At 35.2% G+C, this 20,849-nt stretch overlaps 1 protein-coding gene across 3 annotated transcripts in view; it reads left to right on the plus strand.

The window, feature by feature from the left end:
• ILRUN (inflammation and lipid regulator with UBA-like and NBR1-like domains) overlaps positions 1-20,849 on the plus strand; it is an 84,349-nt gene that overhangs the window by 36,138 nt on the left and 27,362 nt on the right. For all 3 annotated transcript variants that reach the window (XM_039856214.1, XM_039856213.1, XM_039856212.1), the window contains exon 3: positions 1,230-1,427. In XM_039856214.1, coding sequence (XP_039712148.1) covers positions 1,230-1,427 — 198 coding nt within the window. The remainder of the gene's footprint in view (positions 1-1,229; positions 1,428-20,849) is intronic.

Consider the following 20,849-nt stretch of genomic DNA (forward strand, 5'->3'; position numbering starts at 1 on the left):
CCCTTAAGATCCAAGAGGGTGCTGTTCATTATGGGGCTGAGATCTCACCAGTAGAGCACTGTCTGTTTTTCTCTCTGGTTCTCTTTTCCACAGTGAGCCATTATGTATATCAAAACCAGCTTGGCCTTCTAGAACAAGGTATTGAGGCATCCTAGAATACTAGGATGGTAAATTTGGAAGTTAAATTTCAAGCATGCTGTGTCCTGAGAGTCCTGATGACATGTCCAGCTTTTCCTAGTGGTTTATTTTTATAATGAATGTATAAAGCCCCAAAGAAATATACAGGTTTTTATCTATATTACAACATATATTAGAGAGGCTTCACAGGAAAGATCACATCTAGTTACTATATGACTAGTCAGAGCAAGTCAATATATGGATTTCTCATTTACATGAAAATAGGTATGCAGGAGAAATACCAAATAAGATCTTTGCCACTTCCAAAGGAGGAAAGACATTCCTGCCAAAGCCATTTCTCTGTATTGACATTCCTATCTTTTCTATAAGCACCTCTGGCTGGCGTCATCACCTTTGAGACCACAGTTCATTATGTTTTTATCAGGGGAGCTCAACACAGTGTTCATATTTTCCCAACTACTGTATGAACCTGAAAATGAAACTTTCACTTGACTCCTCTGTCTTAATATTTGCAAGTCTCTTGAGCCTTGGTCTTTTCATAGTTAAGGACTCCAGAAGAAAAGTCATACATCAGGGAAAAAGGAGTTTTCAAATGAAAACAGTATCATAGAAATTACTCCTTATGTGTTTCATCCTCTTGTCTGGATGGAAAAACCAGAGTGAGACATATTTTTACTTTAAAATCAGCTTAAAAAGTTAGTGAAAATGGGTGTGTATTACTTTTTGGTAGAGAAAGCAGTCTTCCCAAAGATGTAGCCCTGTGCTTGTTCTCATGGCTCTTCACTCACATCATTCTTAGGTTTTACAGATTTAGTATGGTGTAAGCCTTCATTGAGGTCACCTGAAACATATCTTCTTGAGGAACTGCCTTGCTTTTGCTTTATCTTGAGGATAGACTGTTGGTCAGAGGTTGTTTACTCTCATAATTTCCTCTGATCAGTCATGTGTGATGTTATATAGTTTAGAGATATGTGGGTAGGATTACACATGTGAGAGATAAAGAAAGAGGTCTCTTCTGTGGTTTTGTAATGAATTGCACCCAGCATGGGACCACTGGTTGCCTAATATTTTTTTCTTTTGCTTGAACTCAGGGGCAGAGGCCTGGCCTCCAGGGGTTTGTCTTAAATATGTCGGGGGAGACCAGTTTGGACATGTGAACATGGTGATGGTGAGATCGCTAGAGCCCCAAGAGATTGCAGATGTCAGCGTCCAGATGTGCAGCCCCAGCAGAGCAGGAATGTATCAGGGACAGTGGCGGATGTGCACTGCTACAGGACTCTACTATGGAGGTGAGTATGTCCTGGTGCAGCCCAGGGTGAAGGAATTAAGGTAATATCTTACAGCATTCCCAGTGTCACTCACCAAGTCTGTCAAATTATATAACAGGGCATGGCCTCTTTTAAACAGTCACTCCATGCAGGTAAATGACTCGAATTTAATGATTAGTTGGTTCAGTCCAGTGCTCTCCTTTTTACACTAGTATTTTAGTTAAAATTTAGTGAAGTGTATGAGATATATCTTGCATTCTAAACAATAGTTTAGTAGTATTGCTGTTTTTATTATGTAATCTAGTAGACGCTATAAGAATACTGAAGGCAGTTCTTTGTTCACACAGTCTCTAGACATAAGTCATGTGAAAAAGATAACACACAAAATGTACATACTTCTCTCAACCTGAAGACCTGTCAAGCTACTAATACTTCTCACACCTCTTTATTGCTAGATTTTTCTGAACAAAGTGATCTGTACTCACCATCTCTTTCTGTTTTCCATTTATTCTTCAACCCAGTCTGTTCTTTACCCACTTCAGTGAAATGTTTATCAGTGACTAACCAGTTTCCAAATATAACAGTTTTCATACACTAACTGACCCTCTGTCATTTGGCACCATACTCCAAATGTTTTTTGAAGTATGTACCTTCCTAGGGTCACATAACACCTCTCTCATTTCTCTTCCTCCTCTGAATGTTCTTTGTCTGTCTAGTCTCATCTTTGTTTTGGGATTACTAGATTCTGAGCTGGGCTCTGTTCATGCTCAGTGACCTCATCCACCCAAATGGCTTCAGCTGTCACCAGTATAACATACATAGTGATGCTCAGATTCATAGCTGTGGCTGCAAACTTGGAGTGCTAAACCTGTGTTATAACTGCTTATGGACAGACCACCTGGATATTCTGTAGATTTCTGAATTTTAACATCTCCCAGGCAAAACATATTTTTATTTTCAGCACCCTAGTGAGATGATTAGGCCAGAAACCTTGGAATTGTCATCTTTTGTTCTGTCTTATCATTACTCACAGATCAATTCCTGTTGGTCCCACTATATTCCATGTCTTGGAAATCCAAAGAAAAATAAATAATACTTGCCCTCAGGGAGCTCTTGACTCATGACCAGCGGGGACTTTTGGAGTTATTTGAAGGGGTCTTAGAATTAATGTTCTCATATATGTTTTTGCAGACAGTGGAAACTATTTTTACAGCCTCAAGAATTTTTAATGTTAGAAAAGGTGTCTCATAGTGCTTATGTGACATCATTCTTTGCCTAAAGCCTTTGTGCCTGCTGTAATAGAGCCAAACTCCTTGGCATGGGGTTTAAAGCTCCTCACGCTCTGGCCTGGCCTTGTTTTCACTTTCATCCTCAATCACCGTCTTACTCCCCTACAGCCAGCCATTCCCCAAGACACCACTTGCTTTAACTTCTCCATGCCCTTGATCATGTTGTTCCCATTGCCTGAAATACCGTTTTCCTTCTAATAACTCCCCCTCATTCTCAAGACCCTGAAGTCACCTTTTCTTTTTCCCTCTTTTCCCCTTTCTTACTCTTCCACCTATCCCAAGGAAATTCCTCTCTCCCTTTTCATCAAATCATGCACATGCTTGTTAATATACTTAACACATAATGGTATTTTAGGTGTTTGTTTACTTATCCTTTCCTCCTACTAGACTTTAAAGTACTTGTTGAATAACAGATGAACATGTAATCAGGTAATAGAATGCAGAGAGATTATTTGTCCTTTCTCTTCTGGACTCTGTTTTCAGGCCACCTCTCCTAAGAATCTTCTTACCTGCACAGGTCAGAGTAGTTTCTCCCACTGCTAAGCTCTCATTGTATTATCTCTTTCCCTCTCTCTCCTTTGTCTCTCTTTGGCACTTTACCTCTTACTATCTAGTTAATGAATGTTTCCTATCACTTTAAAATTTAAGATGATTTGTGTCTCATTTATTTTTGTAACTCTGCAAAAGGCTGAGCCTAGTGTAAAGCAGAGAGTGGCTATTCAATAGATTTTTTTTTAACAAATGTCAGCATTTTAAGGGAAGAGGAAAAAAACACATGACTTTTTAAAAAATCTCTTTGATGCAGAGATACTGCTTCTTAGTATTCTCCAGGGTTTAAGAGCTCTAGTCTTGTTTTTTGTGTGTGTTTTTAGTGTTAAATTAAAAATAATTATCGGTATGTGAGATATTAAATTTATACTTCTAACATCCCTCTCAAATTCTAGAAGTAGGTAGAGTATAAATATACTAGCTTTGGAGGTAGAAAAATTTTTAAAGCCTTACTCGGTCATGTAGTCTGAGTTGTTTCTCAGGACTTTGTGAAATCTAAAACCTTTAAGGGATCTTAATAATTTATCCGATTCCATGACTTCCACTTCTTTTTTTTTAATGCCAGTTTATATATTTATTTTTCATATTATATATACATAATTCTTTTTAACATTTCATTCTTTTATTTTCCCCTTCCCCCCTCTCCCCAACTTCTACTTCTTAATCAGTAGAACTCTTTCCTTTATAAAAGCATATATGAATGTCCCATCCAAAACAAGGGAAAAGATAAAAATTAAACTGGTTTTGTTGAATTGAAAGCCTCCTTGGCCCAAGTGTCCTTGTTGCTTCCTGACTGAAATGACCTCCAAGGCTCTGTGGAGTATAGTTTATAAACTCCATATCTGCCGTAGTAAAGAATTTAATTTCTTTTTACAAACTGTATTTCATTGACTCCGGATTACTGTTGATTATAAAACACATCCTTAAAGAGATGTTATATAACTGGCAAATAGCGTATGTAATATACATAAAACCACAGCTATGAACACATGAAAAAAAGTGCCAAGTTAACTATGATTGGCTCTCCTCTGTTTCTCTTGCCCCCCCTTTTTAGCTTGTTAGCTCGTTGAGTATAGTGTAGTGGTAAGAATTTGAAATGTAGGTCTAGGTTGCCTGAGCATAAACTTGAACGTTAGCTAACTTCTCTGTACCTCATCTTTCTGTTTTAACACCAAAGCTTGTTTTTTTTGTTTTGTTTTGGTTTGGTTTGGTTTGGTTTGGTTTTGGTGGTGTGGTCTCTTCTATAGTCTTTAGATAGTCTTCTCTAGAAAGAATCCAATTCTTATTTATGTAATAACACTTATGTTGTTTCAGCTCATTTCTCTTCCTTAAAAGGAATTTTTGCTATATTTAATAATTTACAAAGTAGGTTTCCTTCCCCCATTTTAAATTGGTTGTGCTCTCAGTCTCTCAATGGGGATGTTATATAAATAGTTGTTCATTATGTGGGGCATATTTATGACCCTTGGCCCTCTCTCACTAAATACCTGTAACTTCACATATTCATCTTTGTAGCCAACCCCATCCCCCACCACACACATATCTAACATCCTTAGTTGAGTAGCACTCGGTATCCGATTCTTAATGGATATGTTTTCAAGTGTAAACATTTTTTCTTTCTGTGAACTTTTCCTTCTTCGATAAAAGCAATCTGTTGTTTAATACCTACTGTTTGTCAGGCACCTGCGTTGGGCCTCTTGCATATAAATTGCCTTATGAAAGAAGTATTAGGTACATTTCATGGATGAGGAAACTGAAGACCTGAGATGAATGATTTGTCTAAGGTTCGGTAAAAGTTATAAACTAGCTATAATTTATAGTTATAACTAACAAAAGTAGTTTTCTGATTTTTGTCATTAATTTGGTCCTCATTACTATGCAGGGTTCACAAGGAAACTTTGGCTCCAGAGTGTTGGTACTTATTAGGGTTTAGGAAGGCAGGCCTCCATTTCCAGAGTGAGTGGGAATGAGGGTGGGGTTGAGTTTGGTGGGGCAACGCTTAGGTAGTTGGGTAAATATCAATGTTCCCCCGAAATATCAATGATTCCCCAAGGAGTTCCTGCCTGCTAGGAGATACACAGTTCCTATAGGACAGTTGGCTCTTGAGAATGAGTAAGAGCATGAGTGGTTATTCCCGTGTTAGCCTTGGTACGGACAGTAACATACCTCCTTTCTTCCTAGTATAGTGCCCTCTTCCAGAATTCTATAGGAGAGATTTACCCCTGCACTGTGATGGTTCCTTATAAATCAGAGGGATCCTCTTTGTGAAGGAAGCTGTCAAGTGATACTCTGATGATGAGGGTTTCTCCCACTGAAGTAGCTCTTGTTAAAAAGTTCACATGGGTTCCTAAGGACATTTCACATGTAGATTAAATACTTTTACATTATTCATTTAGTTTCTCAGAGGTTAGAAACTGAACTTCCTTTATTACACTCCCAAACAGTAATATGTCCCACACATTAAGAAAGTTATTGGGTACACTGTGTAAACCACACTGTTTATTTCCTAAAACCTTCATAATTTTAATATGCATCATCAGTTTAATTACTACTTTCTTTGTGGGGGGAAAGGTAGAGCCATTACCATATGAAATGAGCACATTGGATTATATACTGTATTTTGATATCAGAAATAATAAATAAAAAAAATAAAAAATAAAAACCAGGAAGAAAGTAAGACTTTTAATGGAGGGGATGTAGTTCCCCTTTACAAAAAAAAATGTTTACATATATGCTGAATATTATTTCAAATAAGAAACTCTTAAGGTTTTACTGAGTTGTTGTGTGGTGGGAATTTTTAGTAAATGCCACTGAATCAGACCTGAGCATAATTCTCATAAATAAGGAAGCAAACATAATTGCTTTCTATTCAAATCATGTTGAATAACTAATTTATCAGTTTGATGTGTGCTATAAAACTGCTGAAAACGTGTGATTATTTTGTAATAATGATTAATGTCTAAATCAATGTATAGGGCTTTTAAGCTGTATCTGATACCTTAGTTTTTCTGTTGCAGTTTGTATTCTTTAATTACGGCTTAGAATGTGGCCATTGCTTTATTTTTAGAAACCTGCCATTAGTCTTGTAGTTAAAAGTGCAAATTGTTGAAGAGGATATCTTCTTACTGAAAAGCAAAAGCATTCTGTTCTGTAATGAGCTTTGACACTAGCCACATAATGTTCTAGTGGGCTTTTCCTTGGAAAGGCAAAGAGATTTATCACTTATTTAGTTCATTCAATAATCTTTATCTTGAAAAAATACCCTTTTTTAAAAAAAGCTTTCTTTATTTTTTGGCTTTTATCTTTAAAGAGCTTATACTTTCCTTTCTTTACAAAGAGAATGCCAGTATTAGACATTAGACTGCAGGAAGGAATGCTGTGAGCCTGTTAACCTCTGAATTTTGCTTTGTAGTGACCAGTGTCCTTCCAGTTTCCTTTGTTTTGAGATGGTCTTGAAAACAATTTAATTCTAGAGTCAGTTAGGCTTTGGCTTGTAACCATTTCAAAGTCATTTTTTCTTAGAATATTTTCTAAAGTTTCTCTTTCTATTTAGAAATCAGAAGTGAAAGCAGCTCTTATTTCTGACCTAAGTCTTATTTGAGGATTTAAAAAAATTTTTAATAATATATTTTATTCAATTCAGTACAGCCAAAGTATTATCATTGCTACATGTGGCTAGTGACCTGCCCTATTGAAAAGTGCAGTTCTATAAACTCTAGCATGTTGTACCTTTTTTTTTCTATAATAAATTGTCTAAATTGGTGGCATTCTTCTAAAGATTTTGCCAGTGAAAATTTTCAGGCAAGGAGGGTTCTCTTTTGGAGAGTTTTTATATGCTAGATTACTTTATTTCCATAGTTACAGATCTGTTCAGGGTTATCTATTTCCCTGGGGTGACTTTGGATAATTTCAAGGAATTGATCCTTTTCACTAAATTATTAAATTTATGTGTATAGAGTTGTTTGTAGTATTCTTTATTATTATTTTAATGCCTCCTATATCTGTAGTGATAATCCTTTTATTCTTTTTTTTCTTAATTTATTTTTAATTCTTTAATGTCACCACATATTTGATCCCTTTTACCCCATCTACCTCCCCGCTCCTCTCTACCCTTTGGTAACCACTAATCTGTTGTCTGTGTCCATGAGTCTCTGTTTGTTTGTCCTGTTCATTTGTTGCTTTTAGGTTTATATCACACATATAAATGATATCATGTGGTTTTCAACTTTTCCTGTCTAGCTTATTTCACTTAGCATGATTATCTCGAGGTCCATCCATGTCGCAAATGGCAGTATTTCACCTCTTCTTATGGCTGAGTAATATTCCATTGTATATATGTACCACAACTTCTTTATCCAGTTATCTATCATAGAACACTTCAGTTACTTCTATGTCCTGGCCACCGTGAATAATGCTGCTATGAACATTGGTGTGCAAATATCTTTTTGCATATTGGTTTTCAAGTCTTTGGGGTAAATACCCAGTAGAGGGATTACTGGATCATATGGTAGATCAAGTCTTAGTTTTTTGAGGAACCTCCATACTGTTTTACATAGTGGCTGTACCAATTTGCAGTCCAACCGGCAGTATATGAGGGTTCCTTTTTCTCTGCATCTTCTCCAACATTTGTTATTACTTGTCCTGTTGATTACAGCTATTCTAACAGGTGTGAGGTAACAGGTATCTTATTGTGGTTTTGATTTGCATTTCCCTAATAGCTAGCGATGTTGAGTATCTTTTCATATGTTTGTTGGCCATTTGTATGCCTTCTTGGAAGAAGTGTCTGTTCAGGTCCTCTGCCCATTTTTTGATTGGATTGTTTCTTTTTTTGTTGTTATTGAGTTGTATGAGTTCTTTGTATATTTTGGATATTATCAGAGGTGTTGGTCGCAAATATATTTTCCTATTCGCATGGTTGTCTCTTTACCTTGTTGATGGTTTCTTTTGCTGAGCAGAAGCTTTTTAGTTTGATGTAGTCCCATTGATTTATTTTAGCTTTTACTTCTCTTGCCTTTGAGATCAAATTCATAAAATCCTCTTTAAGTCCAAGGTCCTTGAGTTTAGTTCCTATGTTTTCTAATATGTATTTTATTGTTTCAGGCTTTATATTCAGGTCCTTAATTAATTTTGAGTTAATTTTGGTGTGTGGTGATAGATAACAGTCTAGTTTCATTCTTTTGCAGGTGGCCTTCCAGTTTTCCCAGCACCATTTATTGAAGAGGCTTTCCTTTCTCCACTGTATATTTTTGGCTTTTTTGTTGAAAATTATTTGCCCCTATAAATATAGGTTTACTTCTGGACTCTAGATTCTGTTCCACTGGTTTCTTTGTTTCTTCGTCCATTGCTGTTTTGATTACTGTCACTTTGTAGTATAATTTGAAGTCAGGCAGAGTGATGCCTCGTTCTTTTTTCTCAGGATGGCTTTGGCAATTCGGGGTCTTTTGTGCTTCCATACAAATCTGATGATTTTGTGTTCTATTTCTTTAAAAAATCTGATGGGATTTTGATGGGGATTGCGTTAAATCTGTATAATGCTTTAGGTAATAAGGTTATTTTAACTGTGTTGATTCTTCCAATCCAAGAACCTAGAATATCTTTCCATTTCTTTGTACATTCTTCAATTTCTTTTAATGGGGTCTTACAGTTTTCATTATATAGGTCCTTCACACATGTTTCGTTAGATTTATTTCTAGGTATTTTATTCCTTTTGTTGCAGTTGCAAAAGGAATTATTTTTTCCACTTTTTATTCTGACACTTCATTATTAGAGTATAGGAAAGCTGTGGATTTTTGAATGTTGATTTTGTATCCAGAAACTTTACTGTATTTGTTTATTGTTTCTAGTAGTGTTCTTGTGGAATCTTTAGAGTTTTCTATATAGAGAATCATGTCATCTGCAAATAGTGACAGTTTGACTTCTTCATTTCCTATTTGGATGCCTTTTATATCTTTCTCTTGCCTGATTGCACTCGCTAGGACCTCCAACGTTATATCGAATAACAGTGGACAGCCTTGCCTTGTTCCTGACCTTAGAGGGAAGGTTTTTAGTTTTTCACCATTAAGTATAGTGTTGACTGAGGGTTTTGTTGTATATGGCCTTTATTATGTTAAGGTACTTTCCTTCTATACCGATTTTGTGAAGTTTTTTGATCATAAATGGATGCTGTATCTTGTCGAAGGCTTTTTCTGCATCTGTTGATATGACCGTATGATTCTTATTTTCTAATTTGTTTATGTGGTGTATCACATTAATCGCTTTGTGTATGTTGAACCATCCCTTTGCCTCTGGGATGAAGCCCACTCGATTGTGGTTTATAATCCTTTTAATATGTTGCTGTATTCAGTTCGCTAGTATCTTATTTAGGGTTTTTGCATCTGAGAGATAAGAGATAATGGTCTCCAGTTTTCTTTTTTTGTGTTATCTTTACCAGGTTTTGGTTTCAGGGTAATATTGGCCTCATAAAATGAGTTGGGAAGTATTGCCTCCTCTTCGATTTTTTGGAAGAGTTTAAGGAGAATAGATAGTAAATCTTCTTTGAATGTTTGGTAGAATTCACTGGTGAAGCCATCTGGTCCTGGCTTTTACATTTTGGTTTTTGATGATTGTTTCAATTTCTGTACTGCTGATTGGTTTATTTAGATTTTCCAGTTCTTGCTTCAGTCTAGGAAGGTTGTATTTTTCTACCTTTGTACTGGTCCATTTCTTCTAGGTTATTAAATTTGGTGTTATATAATTTTTCATAATATTCTTGTATGATCCTTTGTATTTCTGCGGTGTCTGTCATAATTTCCCCTCTTTCATCCCTGATTTTGTTTATTTGTGTCTTTTCTCTTTTTTCTTTAGTGAGTCTAGCCAGGGGCTTGTCAATTTTATTAACCTTCTCGAAGAACCAGCTCTTTATTGCATTTATTTTTTCTATTGTTTTTTTTTGTTTTCAGTTTCATTTATTTCTGCTCTAATTTTGATGATTTCTTTCCTTCTGCTGACTTTAGGCTTCATTTGTTCTTCCTTTTCTAGTTTTTTAAGGTGAAGCGTTAGGTTATTTGGGCTCGTTCTTGTTTTTGGAAGTAGGCCTGTAATGATAAGAACTTTCCTTTTATGACCACTTTTGGCATGTCCCAAAAGTTTTGATATGTTGTACTATCATTATCATTTGTTTCTATGTATCTCTTGATCTCTCTTTTTATTTCTACTGTGACCCTGTCATTCTTCAGTAGCATGTTGTTTAATCTCCATGTATTTGTGGTTCTTCCTGCTTTTTTTGTAGCTGATCTCTCGTTTCAAAGCATTATGATCAGAGAATATGGTTGGTATAATTTCAACCCTCTTATAATTGTTGAGGCTATCTCTGTGTCCCAGTATGTGGTCAATCCTTGAGAATGTTCCATATGCACTAGAGAAGAATGTATAAGCAGCTGTTTTGGGATGGAAGGCTCTGTAAATGTCAGTTATGTCCAGTTGGTCTAATGTATCATTTAAGGATGTGATTTCCTTATAGATTTCCTGTTTGGATGATCTGTCCATATCCAACAGTGGGGTATGTAGGTCCCCTACTACGATAGTGTTTTAGTCTGTTTTTCCTTTTAGTTCTGTTACATATTTCGGGTCTCCCTGATTGGGAGCATAGATATTGATAAGTGTTATGTCTTCTTGGTGCATGATTCCCTTTCTCATTATGAAGTGTTCTTCAGTATCTTTCTTTACCTTTTTTATTTTGAAGTCTATTTTGTTCAATATTAGTACCACTACCCCGCTTTTCTCTGAATGCCATTTGCTTGAAATTTCATTTTCCACCCTTTTACTTTGAGTCTGCATTTGTCTTTGGAACTGAGATATGTTTCCTGGAGGCAACAGATGGTTGGGCTTTGTTTTTTGATCCATTCTGCAGCTCTGTGCCTTTTTATTGGTTAGTTCAGTCCATTTACATTTAAGGTGATTATTGAAATATGAGGTTTTCCTATAACCATTTTATGTTTTGCTTTCTGGTAGCTCAGTGTTTCCATTGCTTTCTTGTCTTTGTGTTTCTGTTGTTTTTTAAATTTTGGTTGGCTTTTGTGGGTTTTCCCTCTGGTCCTTCTTGTTTTACGTTATATACTTCAATTCTGAATCTTTGGTGTATGGTTACCATTACGAATATGTGTAGGATAGTTATATATATGTATAATAGTCCATCTTCTGTGCATGCCTTATTTCCATTCCCTTTTGTGAATTGGATCTTTGAATCCTCCCCTTTTCAGTCATTGTTGTCTCGGATTGTCCCTATGTATGCTGAACGTTCATTACCATCTTGCTATAGCAAATCTCTTATTGTTTAAGCTTATAATGCCCTCGTAAGGGTTGCACTCCTCTGCTTTTATCTGCCTGCTAGTTGCCTTACTCCTAGTTATGTATTTTTTGTCATTTTGTTTTAGGTGAGCTGACCCCTTTCAGTATTGTAATGCAGGCCTCATAGTGGAGAAATCCCTCAATATTTGTATGTCTGGAAAGGTCTTATTTCTCTTTCATATCTAAAAGAGAACTTTTCTGGATACATTTTTCGTGGCTGATAGTTCCTTTCATTTAATAGTTTGAATATTTGATTATACTCCTTTATGACTTGTAAGGTTTGTGCTGAGAAGTCTGAGGATAATCTAATGGGCTTTCCTTTGTAGGTTACCATCTTCTTTTCCCTGGCTGCCCTGAGAATTCTGTCTTTGTTGGTGATTTTTGATAATTTTAATACAGTGTGTCTTAGAGTAGGCCTTTTTGGGTTGAGATGATTGTGTGTTCTGTTGACTTCAAGAATTCCAAGCTCCAGCTCCTTCCTTAGATTTGGAAAATTCTCGTCAGCTGTTTGTCTGAAAATGCTTTCTAATCCCTGCTCCTTTTCCTTCCCTTTGAGAATGCCCATTATTCTTATATTTCCTCTCCTGATGGTATCAGCTAGTTCTTGTATTTCTCTTTCATTATTTTTCATTCTTTGGTTTCTCTCTTCTTCTTTCTGATTTATGTCTAGATTTCTGTCTTTGAAGTCACTGATCCTTTCCTCCTTTTGGTTGACTCTATTTTCCAATCTTGCTTTTTCATTTTTCATCTCTTTCAGTGCGTTCTTCATCTCCAGAAGTTCTATTTGGTTATTTTTGAGGGTTTCAGTTTCCTTGCTAAAGAACTCATTCTGCTCATCTAGTTGTTTCTTCAATTCCTGAAATTGTTGATATGAATTACTTTGGATCTCATTGAGTTTTTTCAGAAGTACCATCCTGAATTCTCTGTCATTTAAATCCCATGTTTCTATGTCTTTAAACTTATTTTCTGGAGATTTTTCTCTTTTCTATCTGAACTGCTTTGTCACCTTCGTTGTTCATGGTGTTTAATGGACTATTTCTCCACCTGGGCATTAATGGAAGTGTATTCTGCTTTTTTTTTTCTTTTCTTTTTTTCCAGAAAGAAGTTTTATTCATAAAGGTCTCTCTTTAGCCTATTGCAAAGAAGGAGTTTTTCTTTTGGTTTCCAGTATGTGGCATCTTTGCCTCTTGGATCCCTGCTTTATATAAAGTCTTAATGCCTTTTTTTTTTCCCCCCTAATATTCAGTCATGCTCCCTACCCTCAGTCTCAGTCTCTGTCGGTATTAGCAACAGTTTTGGTAGCATTTGCTCAGACTACCCTGGGGTTCTGTGGTGTTTGGTCTTGGAGGATATGGAAGGAGGAGCCCTCTGGGTTGAGAGATGGGGGCTGCCGCTCAGCTTCACAGTTTTGCAACCGCGGCTAGTAATAATCAACTATTGTTTCTCTGCCATCTCGCCACTTCTCTGCTTTCTGCCCTGGTCCCTGGGCACTGCTGCTACATGGAGCTCACAGCTCTCCCAGGCAGGGCTGTTCAGAGAACCTATCACACCTTCTCCCCTTCCCCTCTTCCTGCAGGGAGCTCCAGCTGCCAGAGGCAGCTTCTTTGTTTCTCTCAGTCTACTGCCGGGAGGGTTCTGACCTGAGATAGTTTTTATACACAGTTCCCATGCTCAAACGTGCTGGTGTGCAGTTTGGCGGGTTTTTTTGTTTATTTTTGTTTTTTCTTGATTTTTCAATGTTCAGCTTATTGTTCTTTCAAGGGAAGAGATCAAGGACGTCTCTCACTCTGCCATGTTTCTGACGTCACTTTTTATTCTTGATATTTTGTGTCTCTTTTTTTCTTTAATAATCTTAATAGATTTCTTGGATTTTCTTGGTCTTTGCAAAGATCCAACTTTTTATTTCATTGGTTTCATTGCTTTTTCTCTATTTTTCTGTTTTTAATTACATAGATTTCTGCTCTTACTTTTATTCTATTCTTCTGCTTGATTGGGTTTGAGTATTTTTTTAATAGATTCTTAAGATCGAAGCTGAGGTCATTGATTTGAGACTTTTGTAATGTAGGTGTTTAATACTATTTTCTTATTTTGTTAGGGCTGCTATAAGAAACCACTATAGATTAGGTGGCTTGTAAGTGACATAAATGTGTTTCTCACACTTCTAGAAGCTGGGACATCTAAGATCAAGGTGCTGGCATATTTAGTATCTAATGGGGGCCGCTTCCTAGTTCACAGTCTACTTACTTCTCCACTGACTTCTCTGTGTTCCTCACATGATGGAAGTGGGCACAGGAGCCCTCTAGGGTCTTTTTTTATGAGGGCACTAATCCCATTCATGAGAGCTCTACCATGACCTAATCACCTCCCAAAGGCCCCACCTCCAAATACAAACAAAACACTTTGGGGATTAGGTTTCAGCCTAAGAATTTGGTGGGGGGAGGGGGCCACAAACAATTTGGTCAGTAGCAACTATAAATTACCCTCTACGCACTGCTTTTAGCTGCGTACCACAATTTTGAAATACTGTTTTAATTTTCATTAAGTTTAGAATCTTTTCTAATTTCCTTTGAGACTTCCTGTTTGACCCACAGATTATATAGAAGTGTGTTGTTAAATTTCCAGATGTTTGGTGATTTTTCTATTTTGTTTTAATAATTTCTAGTTTAACTCCATTATAGTCAGAGAATATATTTTGTATGATTTTGATTTTTTTAAATTTGTAAAAGTGTTTATGACCCAGGAGATATTATCTGTCTGGAGTCTTTAAATGTTATTTAGATCCAGTTGGTTGATGCTGTTGTTTTAGTTCTTCTGTATATGTATAGATTTATTTTTTGCAGGGGAATCTACTAATTCTATTACTGAGAAAGGAATGTTGAAGCCTCCAACTTCAGTTTTGGATTTATCTATTTCTCCTTTTAGTTCTCTCAGTTTTTGGTTCATGTATTTTGAAGCTCTATTGTTAGATGCATACACATTTAGGATTATGTCTTCGAAGTGAATGACCTCTTTCTTAGTATGCAATATCCTACCTATTCCCTAGCAATATTCTTCACTCTGAAGTCTACTTTGTCTGATATCAGTATGGCCATTCTAGCTTTCTTTGATTAGCGTTTGCATGATATATTTTTTCTAGCCTTTTACTTTCAACCTACCTATATCAGTATATTTGGAGTTTCTTATAGACAGCATATAGTTGGGCCATTTTTTTCCATTCAATTTCTGACTTCTAAGCGGTGTATTTAGATTATTCATATTTAATATAATTATTGATATATTTGAATTTAGTTTGACAATATTATTTTTCTCTTTGTTCTCTTATTTGTGGACTATTAAATCAGTTACATCATTAAACTTATTATTTATGATTAAATTATTTTAAAATGTATTTGTGCTGATAATAAAAGAAAAATGACAGAAAATATAGAAAGCTTAAAGGAAAAATAAAACATTTGTTCTGCTATACAGATATAGATACTATTAATGTATGTATGCAAGTACTAAAAGCAAAAAAGTTTGTTTTTCAAGTTTTGCATTGTGCTCCATTTAGTTGTATAACCTACTTTTTTCCTATCGCTAATAATTTAGAACATTTTCCCCTTGTTACTTTAAAAAAACACAATTTTTAATAATTATATACCATTCCATTCTATTGGAATACTATTAACCAAAATATTGTAGGTCATTCTTTCTTTTTGAGATAAAATTCACATAATAAATCAATTATTTTAAAGTGTACAATTCAGTGGCATTTAATACATTCACAGTATTGTGCAACCATCATCTATTTAGTTCCAGCATATTTTTATCACCCCCAAAGGAAACCCCATACCCATTAAGCAGTCATTCTCCATTCCTCTAGCCCCTGGCAACCACTAATGTTTTGTTTCTATGGGTCAGTAATTCTTTTTGCTGTGTTAGGGCAAGGTATATAAATAGTGACCAAATAATAAAATATTTTAGACGGTCATCTCAAAAACAGAATTTGGGCTGCTTGCTAAGAGTAAACAAACCATACTTATTTGGCTCATTTATAGTTAAATTCTTAAATACTCTTTTTTATTAAACAAGAACAGTAGAGCAGCAGCACGAACTCTGAAGTCATAGCATCTGGGTTTGACTTCTAGCTTAACAGTATAATAGCAGTGTGTTTAGGAAATTATTTATTCTTTCAGTATTTTCTTCTATAAAATAAGAAAAACAATACTTTCCTCATAGGGCTTTGAGGGAGTGCATGCAAAAGCTTTCAGAACAGCACCTGTCATGGTAACCACTGAATAAGTGTTAGATGTTTATTGTTATTATAAATATTCTTACTGTTATTATTAAAAAATTTATCTATATTGTGAAACGTTGTGCAACCTCAACTGTCAACTCATCTTGTATGAATTTTATTAGTAAAGATCCATAAGGTTTTTTTGACTCAGGTATTCCAGTGATCTGTTTCTTCGGAGTCCTGATGGGATATTCAGGGTGGAGTCAAAGATTCCAGGTCATAAAACCAGAAAGGTGTTGAACACTTGTGTGGAGTAAGGCAGAAGAATATACAGCTTAGTGAGCACTGAAGATTACACGGAGAATCACAATTTACAGGAACAGAAACCTCTGCAGGAACCAGTATTGGGCTAGAAAAGCCAGAACTACAATTGACATATTGTTGGAGGCTTAGTGTGGACAAGCCTGAAAGATAAAATTCCAGGGGAGTCCCCATTCTTTTGTGAGCTTTACCTCAAGGATCTCTGTCAGGTTCTTACAATGAATGATATTGGCCAAAAATCCCCTAATGCTTTTCTGGCAGTGGGAGGGTAAAATTAGCTGTTTTGAAATTACCCAGAGAAATTCTGTTCTTAACAAGGCCTGCCTTCAGAAGAAATTATTTTACCAGAACCTAACCTGTTGTGGTTTTATCAGAGCCTGACTGACCCTGGGAGAAGGGAAATAACCAATTCCAGCTGACTCTAACCTTCCACATGGGGGCAGAGAAATCAGTTATAGCTGGCTCTAGTTTTCACATGGGGGAAGGGAAATAGTCAGCTCCCAGCCCCCTTTGCCATCCTGTCCCCTCAAAAGGGTCAAAAAAACCTGAGAAGCACTGGTGAAGTTCACAGTCCAGGGGTACAGGCTCACCAAAAGACCAGGACCTAAACGTAGGACTATACCTATCCCCTTATACCTTATTGCTACATTACTAAAGGGCTCTTTTCTGCAGTTCCTTTTATACAGTATGTCATGTGCACCTTTCAACAAAAAATGACAAAGTCTGAAGAGACTGAACAAGCATCAGAACCAGAGTCAAGACATGGCAGGAGTGTTGGAATTATCAGACCAGGAATTTTTAAGATCTATGACCAATATGTTTAGGGCTTTAATGGAAAAAGTAGACAACATGTAAGAATGAGATAGGTAATGTAAGCAGAAAGAAAAATTCTAAGTAAAAAATTTTTAATGCTAGAGATCAAAAACAGAAATGAAGAATGCTTTGATGGGTTAATTAATAGATGGGACACAGCTGAAGAAAGAATTTCTGAGCTTGAGATATATGTTAATAGAAACTTTCAAAGCTGAAAAACAAAGTGAAAAAAGACTGAAAAAATGGAACAGAATATCCAAGAACTGTGGGACAACTACAAAAGATGTAACATATACATAATTGGGATACTAGAAGGAACAGAAGAAATATCTGAAGCAACAGTGACAGTGAATTTCCCCCAAATTAATATAAGACACCAAACCACAGATCTAAGAATTTAAGAAAACACCAAGCCAGATAAATGCTTAAAAAACTACACATAGGTATATCATATTCATAATGTAGAAAATCAAAGGTAAAGAAAAAATCTTGAAAGAAGCCAGAGGAAAAAAGCAGGTTACCAGGAGAGGAGCAAAGATGAGAATTACATATGACTTCTTCTCAGAAACCCATATAAGTAAGAAGAGAGCGAAGTGAAATATTTAAAATGTTGAGAGAAAAACCCCCACCATCCTAGCATTCTGTACCCTACAAAGTTGTCCTTAGAAGTTGAGGAGAAATACTTTCTCAGACAGCCTAACATTAAGAGAATTTGTTGCCAATAGATCTTCCTTGCAATAAATGTTAAAGGAAGTTCTTCAGAGAGAAAATGATATGTCAGAACTTGTATCTATACAAAAAAAAAAGTGGGAGGGAGCACATTGGAGAATGAGTAAGTGAAATGAAAATTAAAACTTTATTTTTCTTATTTTTGATTATTCTAACAGAACAATTTTTTCAAATAATAGCAACAACATTTGATTATATATGCTCGTATGTATGTATATACATATGTATATACAGATGTATAAGTGAAATGAATGACAGCAATGATACAAGGGACAGGAGGTAGAAATTAGGAATATTTTGCTACTATAAGATACTTTCACTACATATGAAGTGATATAATGTCCTTGCAGACTTTACTTGGATTAATTGTAAATGTACATTGCAAACTGACAACTACTAAAAAAAAAAAGGATAATTGATATGCTAAGAAAGGAGAGAAAATGGAATCATATAAAATCACATAAAACATTTAATTAAAACCATAAAAGGCAGAAAAATAGAGGACAAAAATAGGAACAAAGAACAAGGACAGCAAATAGAGAACAGTAACAATATGATAGATATTAATCCATCTGTATCAACAATCACTTTTAAACCTCAATGGTCTATGTACACCAGTTAAAAGAAAGAGATTTCGTCAGAGTAGATCAAAAAACAAGGCCCAAACTATATGTTTACAAGAAACTTACTTTGATTAAAAATTTCTTCCTTCATTTTTATTGTATATATATCTCCACTGTCATTGACTGAAACATCTTTATGTGGCACATGATTGTATTAGAAAAGAAGAAAGACCTAAAATCTATAATCTAAGCTTCCACCTTAGAAAAGTAGAAAAACAAAAGCAAATTAAATCCAAAGTAAACAGAAAAAAAAATTCGAGCAGAAGTCAGTGAAATTGCAAACAAAAATCAATAAAGAAAATCAACAAAACCAAAAGCCGATTCTTCAAAAAGATAAGTTAAATCAATAAGCCTTTAGCCAGGCTGAAAAAAAGGGAGAAAACACAAATTACTAATACCAGAAAAGAGGACACATTACTACAGATCCTATGGACATTAAAAGGATAATAAAGGAATATTGCAAGCAACTCTATGCCCACAAATTTGATAACCTAAATGCAATGGACCAATTCCTTGAAAGATAACAGTCTTCCAAAGCTTAACGCAAGAAGAAATAGAAAATCTGAATAGGACTGTATCTATTAAAGAAATTGAACCAACAACTAATAACTTTATAAAACAGAAAGCACCAGGCTCAGATGAGTTCACTGATGAATTCTACCAAACATTTAAGGGAGAAATTATACCACTTTTCTAGAATCTCTTCCAGAAGATAGAAGCAGAAGAAATACTTCCTGCTTCATTCTATGAGGCCAGCATTATCCTAATACCAAAATCAGACATAGACATTATAAGAAAAGAAAACCATAGACCATTATGTCTCGTGAACATAGATGCAAAAAGTTTTAACAAAATATAAACCATGGCCAAGTGGGATTTATCCCAGGTATGTAAGGCTCCTTCAACATTCAAAGATCAGTTAATGTAATCAATCACATTAACAGGCTAAGAAGAAAAAAATCGCATGTTCCTATCAGTATCTGTGGAAAAATCATTTCTCAAAGTCCCAGCACCTATTCATGATGAAACTCTTAGCAAACTAGGAACAGAGGGGAACTTCCTCTACTTGATAAAGAACATTTACAAAAAACTTTCAGCTAACATCATACTTAAAGGTAAGAAATTAGAAGTTTACTGGTAAGGTCAAGGAAATGCCACTGATTTTTCAGCATCATACTGGAAATATTAGCTAATGCAATAAAACAAAGGAAATTAAAGGTATACAGATTAGGAAGTAAGAAATAAAACCTTTTTTTTTTTTTTTGCGGATGACATGATTATCTATGTAGGAAATCTGAAAGAATTGACAAAAAGACTCCTGGAACTAATAAGCAGTTATAACAAGGTTGCAGGATGTATGGTTGATATACAAAAGTTAATCATTTTCCTAAATACCAGCAATCAACAATTTGAATTTGAATTTAAAAATATATTACCATATATTGTAGCATCCTCCAGAAATTTTATATATATATGTATGTATAAATCTATGAACAAGATCTATATGGGAAAAAAAAAAAACTAATGAAAGAAACGAAGTAGAACCAAATAGGTGAAGAGAATTCTATATCCATGGGTAGGAAGACTGAATATTGTCAGAATGTTAGTTCTTCCCAACTTGACCTATGATTCAGCACAACCCCAATTAAAATTCCAGCAGGTTATTGTGTGGGTATCAACAAACAGATTCTAAATTTATATGGAGAGGCACAAGACCCAGAATAGCAAACTCAGTTTTGGAGAAGAACAAAGTTAGAGAACTGACACTCCCCAACTTCAAGACTTACTATAAAGCTTCAGTAATCAAAACATTGTGGTATTGGCGAAAGAATAAATAGATTAGTGTAACAGAATAGAGAGCCCAGAAATAGACTAACAAAAATATAGTCAACTGATCTTTGACAAAGGAGTAAAGACAATACACTGGAGAAAAGATAGTCTTTTCAACAAATAGTAACTAAACATTTACATGCAAAAAATGAATCTACAAACAGACCTCACCTTCTTCACAGAAATTTGTCACTCAAAACGGATCATAAACCTAAATGTAAACTACAAAACTCCGAAACTCCTAAAATATAACATAGAAATCTAGATGACAGTGGATACAACAATGACTTTTTAAATGCAACACCAAAGGCACATTCTATGAAAGAAAAAATTGATAAGCCAGACTTCATTAAAATTAAAAACTTATGATCTCCAAAAGACATTTTCAAGAGAATGAGAAGACAAGCCACAAACTGGCAGAAAAAATTGCAAAAAAACCCCCACAACATCTGATAAAGGACTATTACCCAAAAATATAAAAAGTTCTTAAAACTCAATAATAAGAAAACAAATAACCCAATTAAAAAATGGGCAAAAGAGTTGGACAGATATCTCACGAAAGAAGATACCCAGAGATAGCAAATATGAAAAGATGCTCAACATCATATGTCATTAGAGAATTTCAGATTAAATTAAAACAAATTACCAGTACCCACATATTAGAATGGCCAAAATCCGGAATACTGACACTACCAAATGCTGGTGAGGATTGGAGCAACAGGAACTCTTTCTTGCTGGTGGGAATGCA

This window comes from Pteropus medius, unplaced genomic scaffold (assembly GCF_902729225.1).
Source record: "Pteropus medius unplaced genomic scaffold, Ma_sr-lr_union100, whole genome shotgun sequence".
In the NCBI taxonomy this organism is placed as follows: Eukaryota; Metazoa; Chordata; class Mammalia; order Chiroptera; family Pteropodidae; genus Pteropus; species Pteropus medius.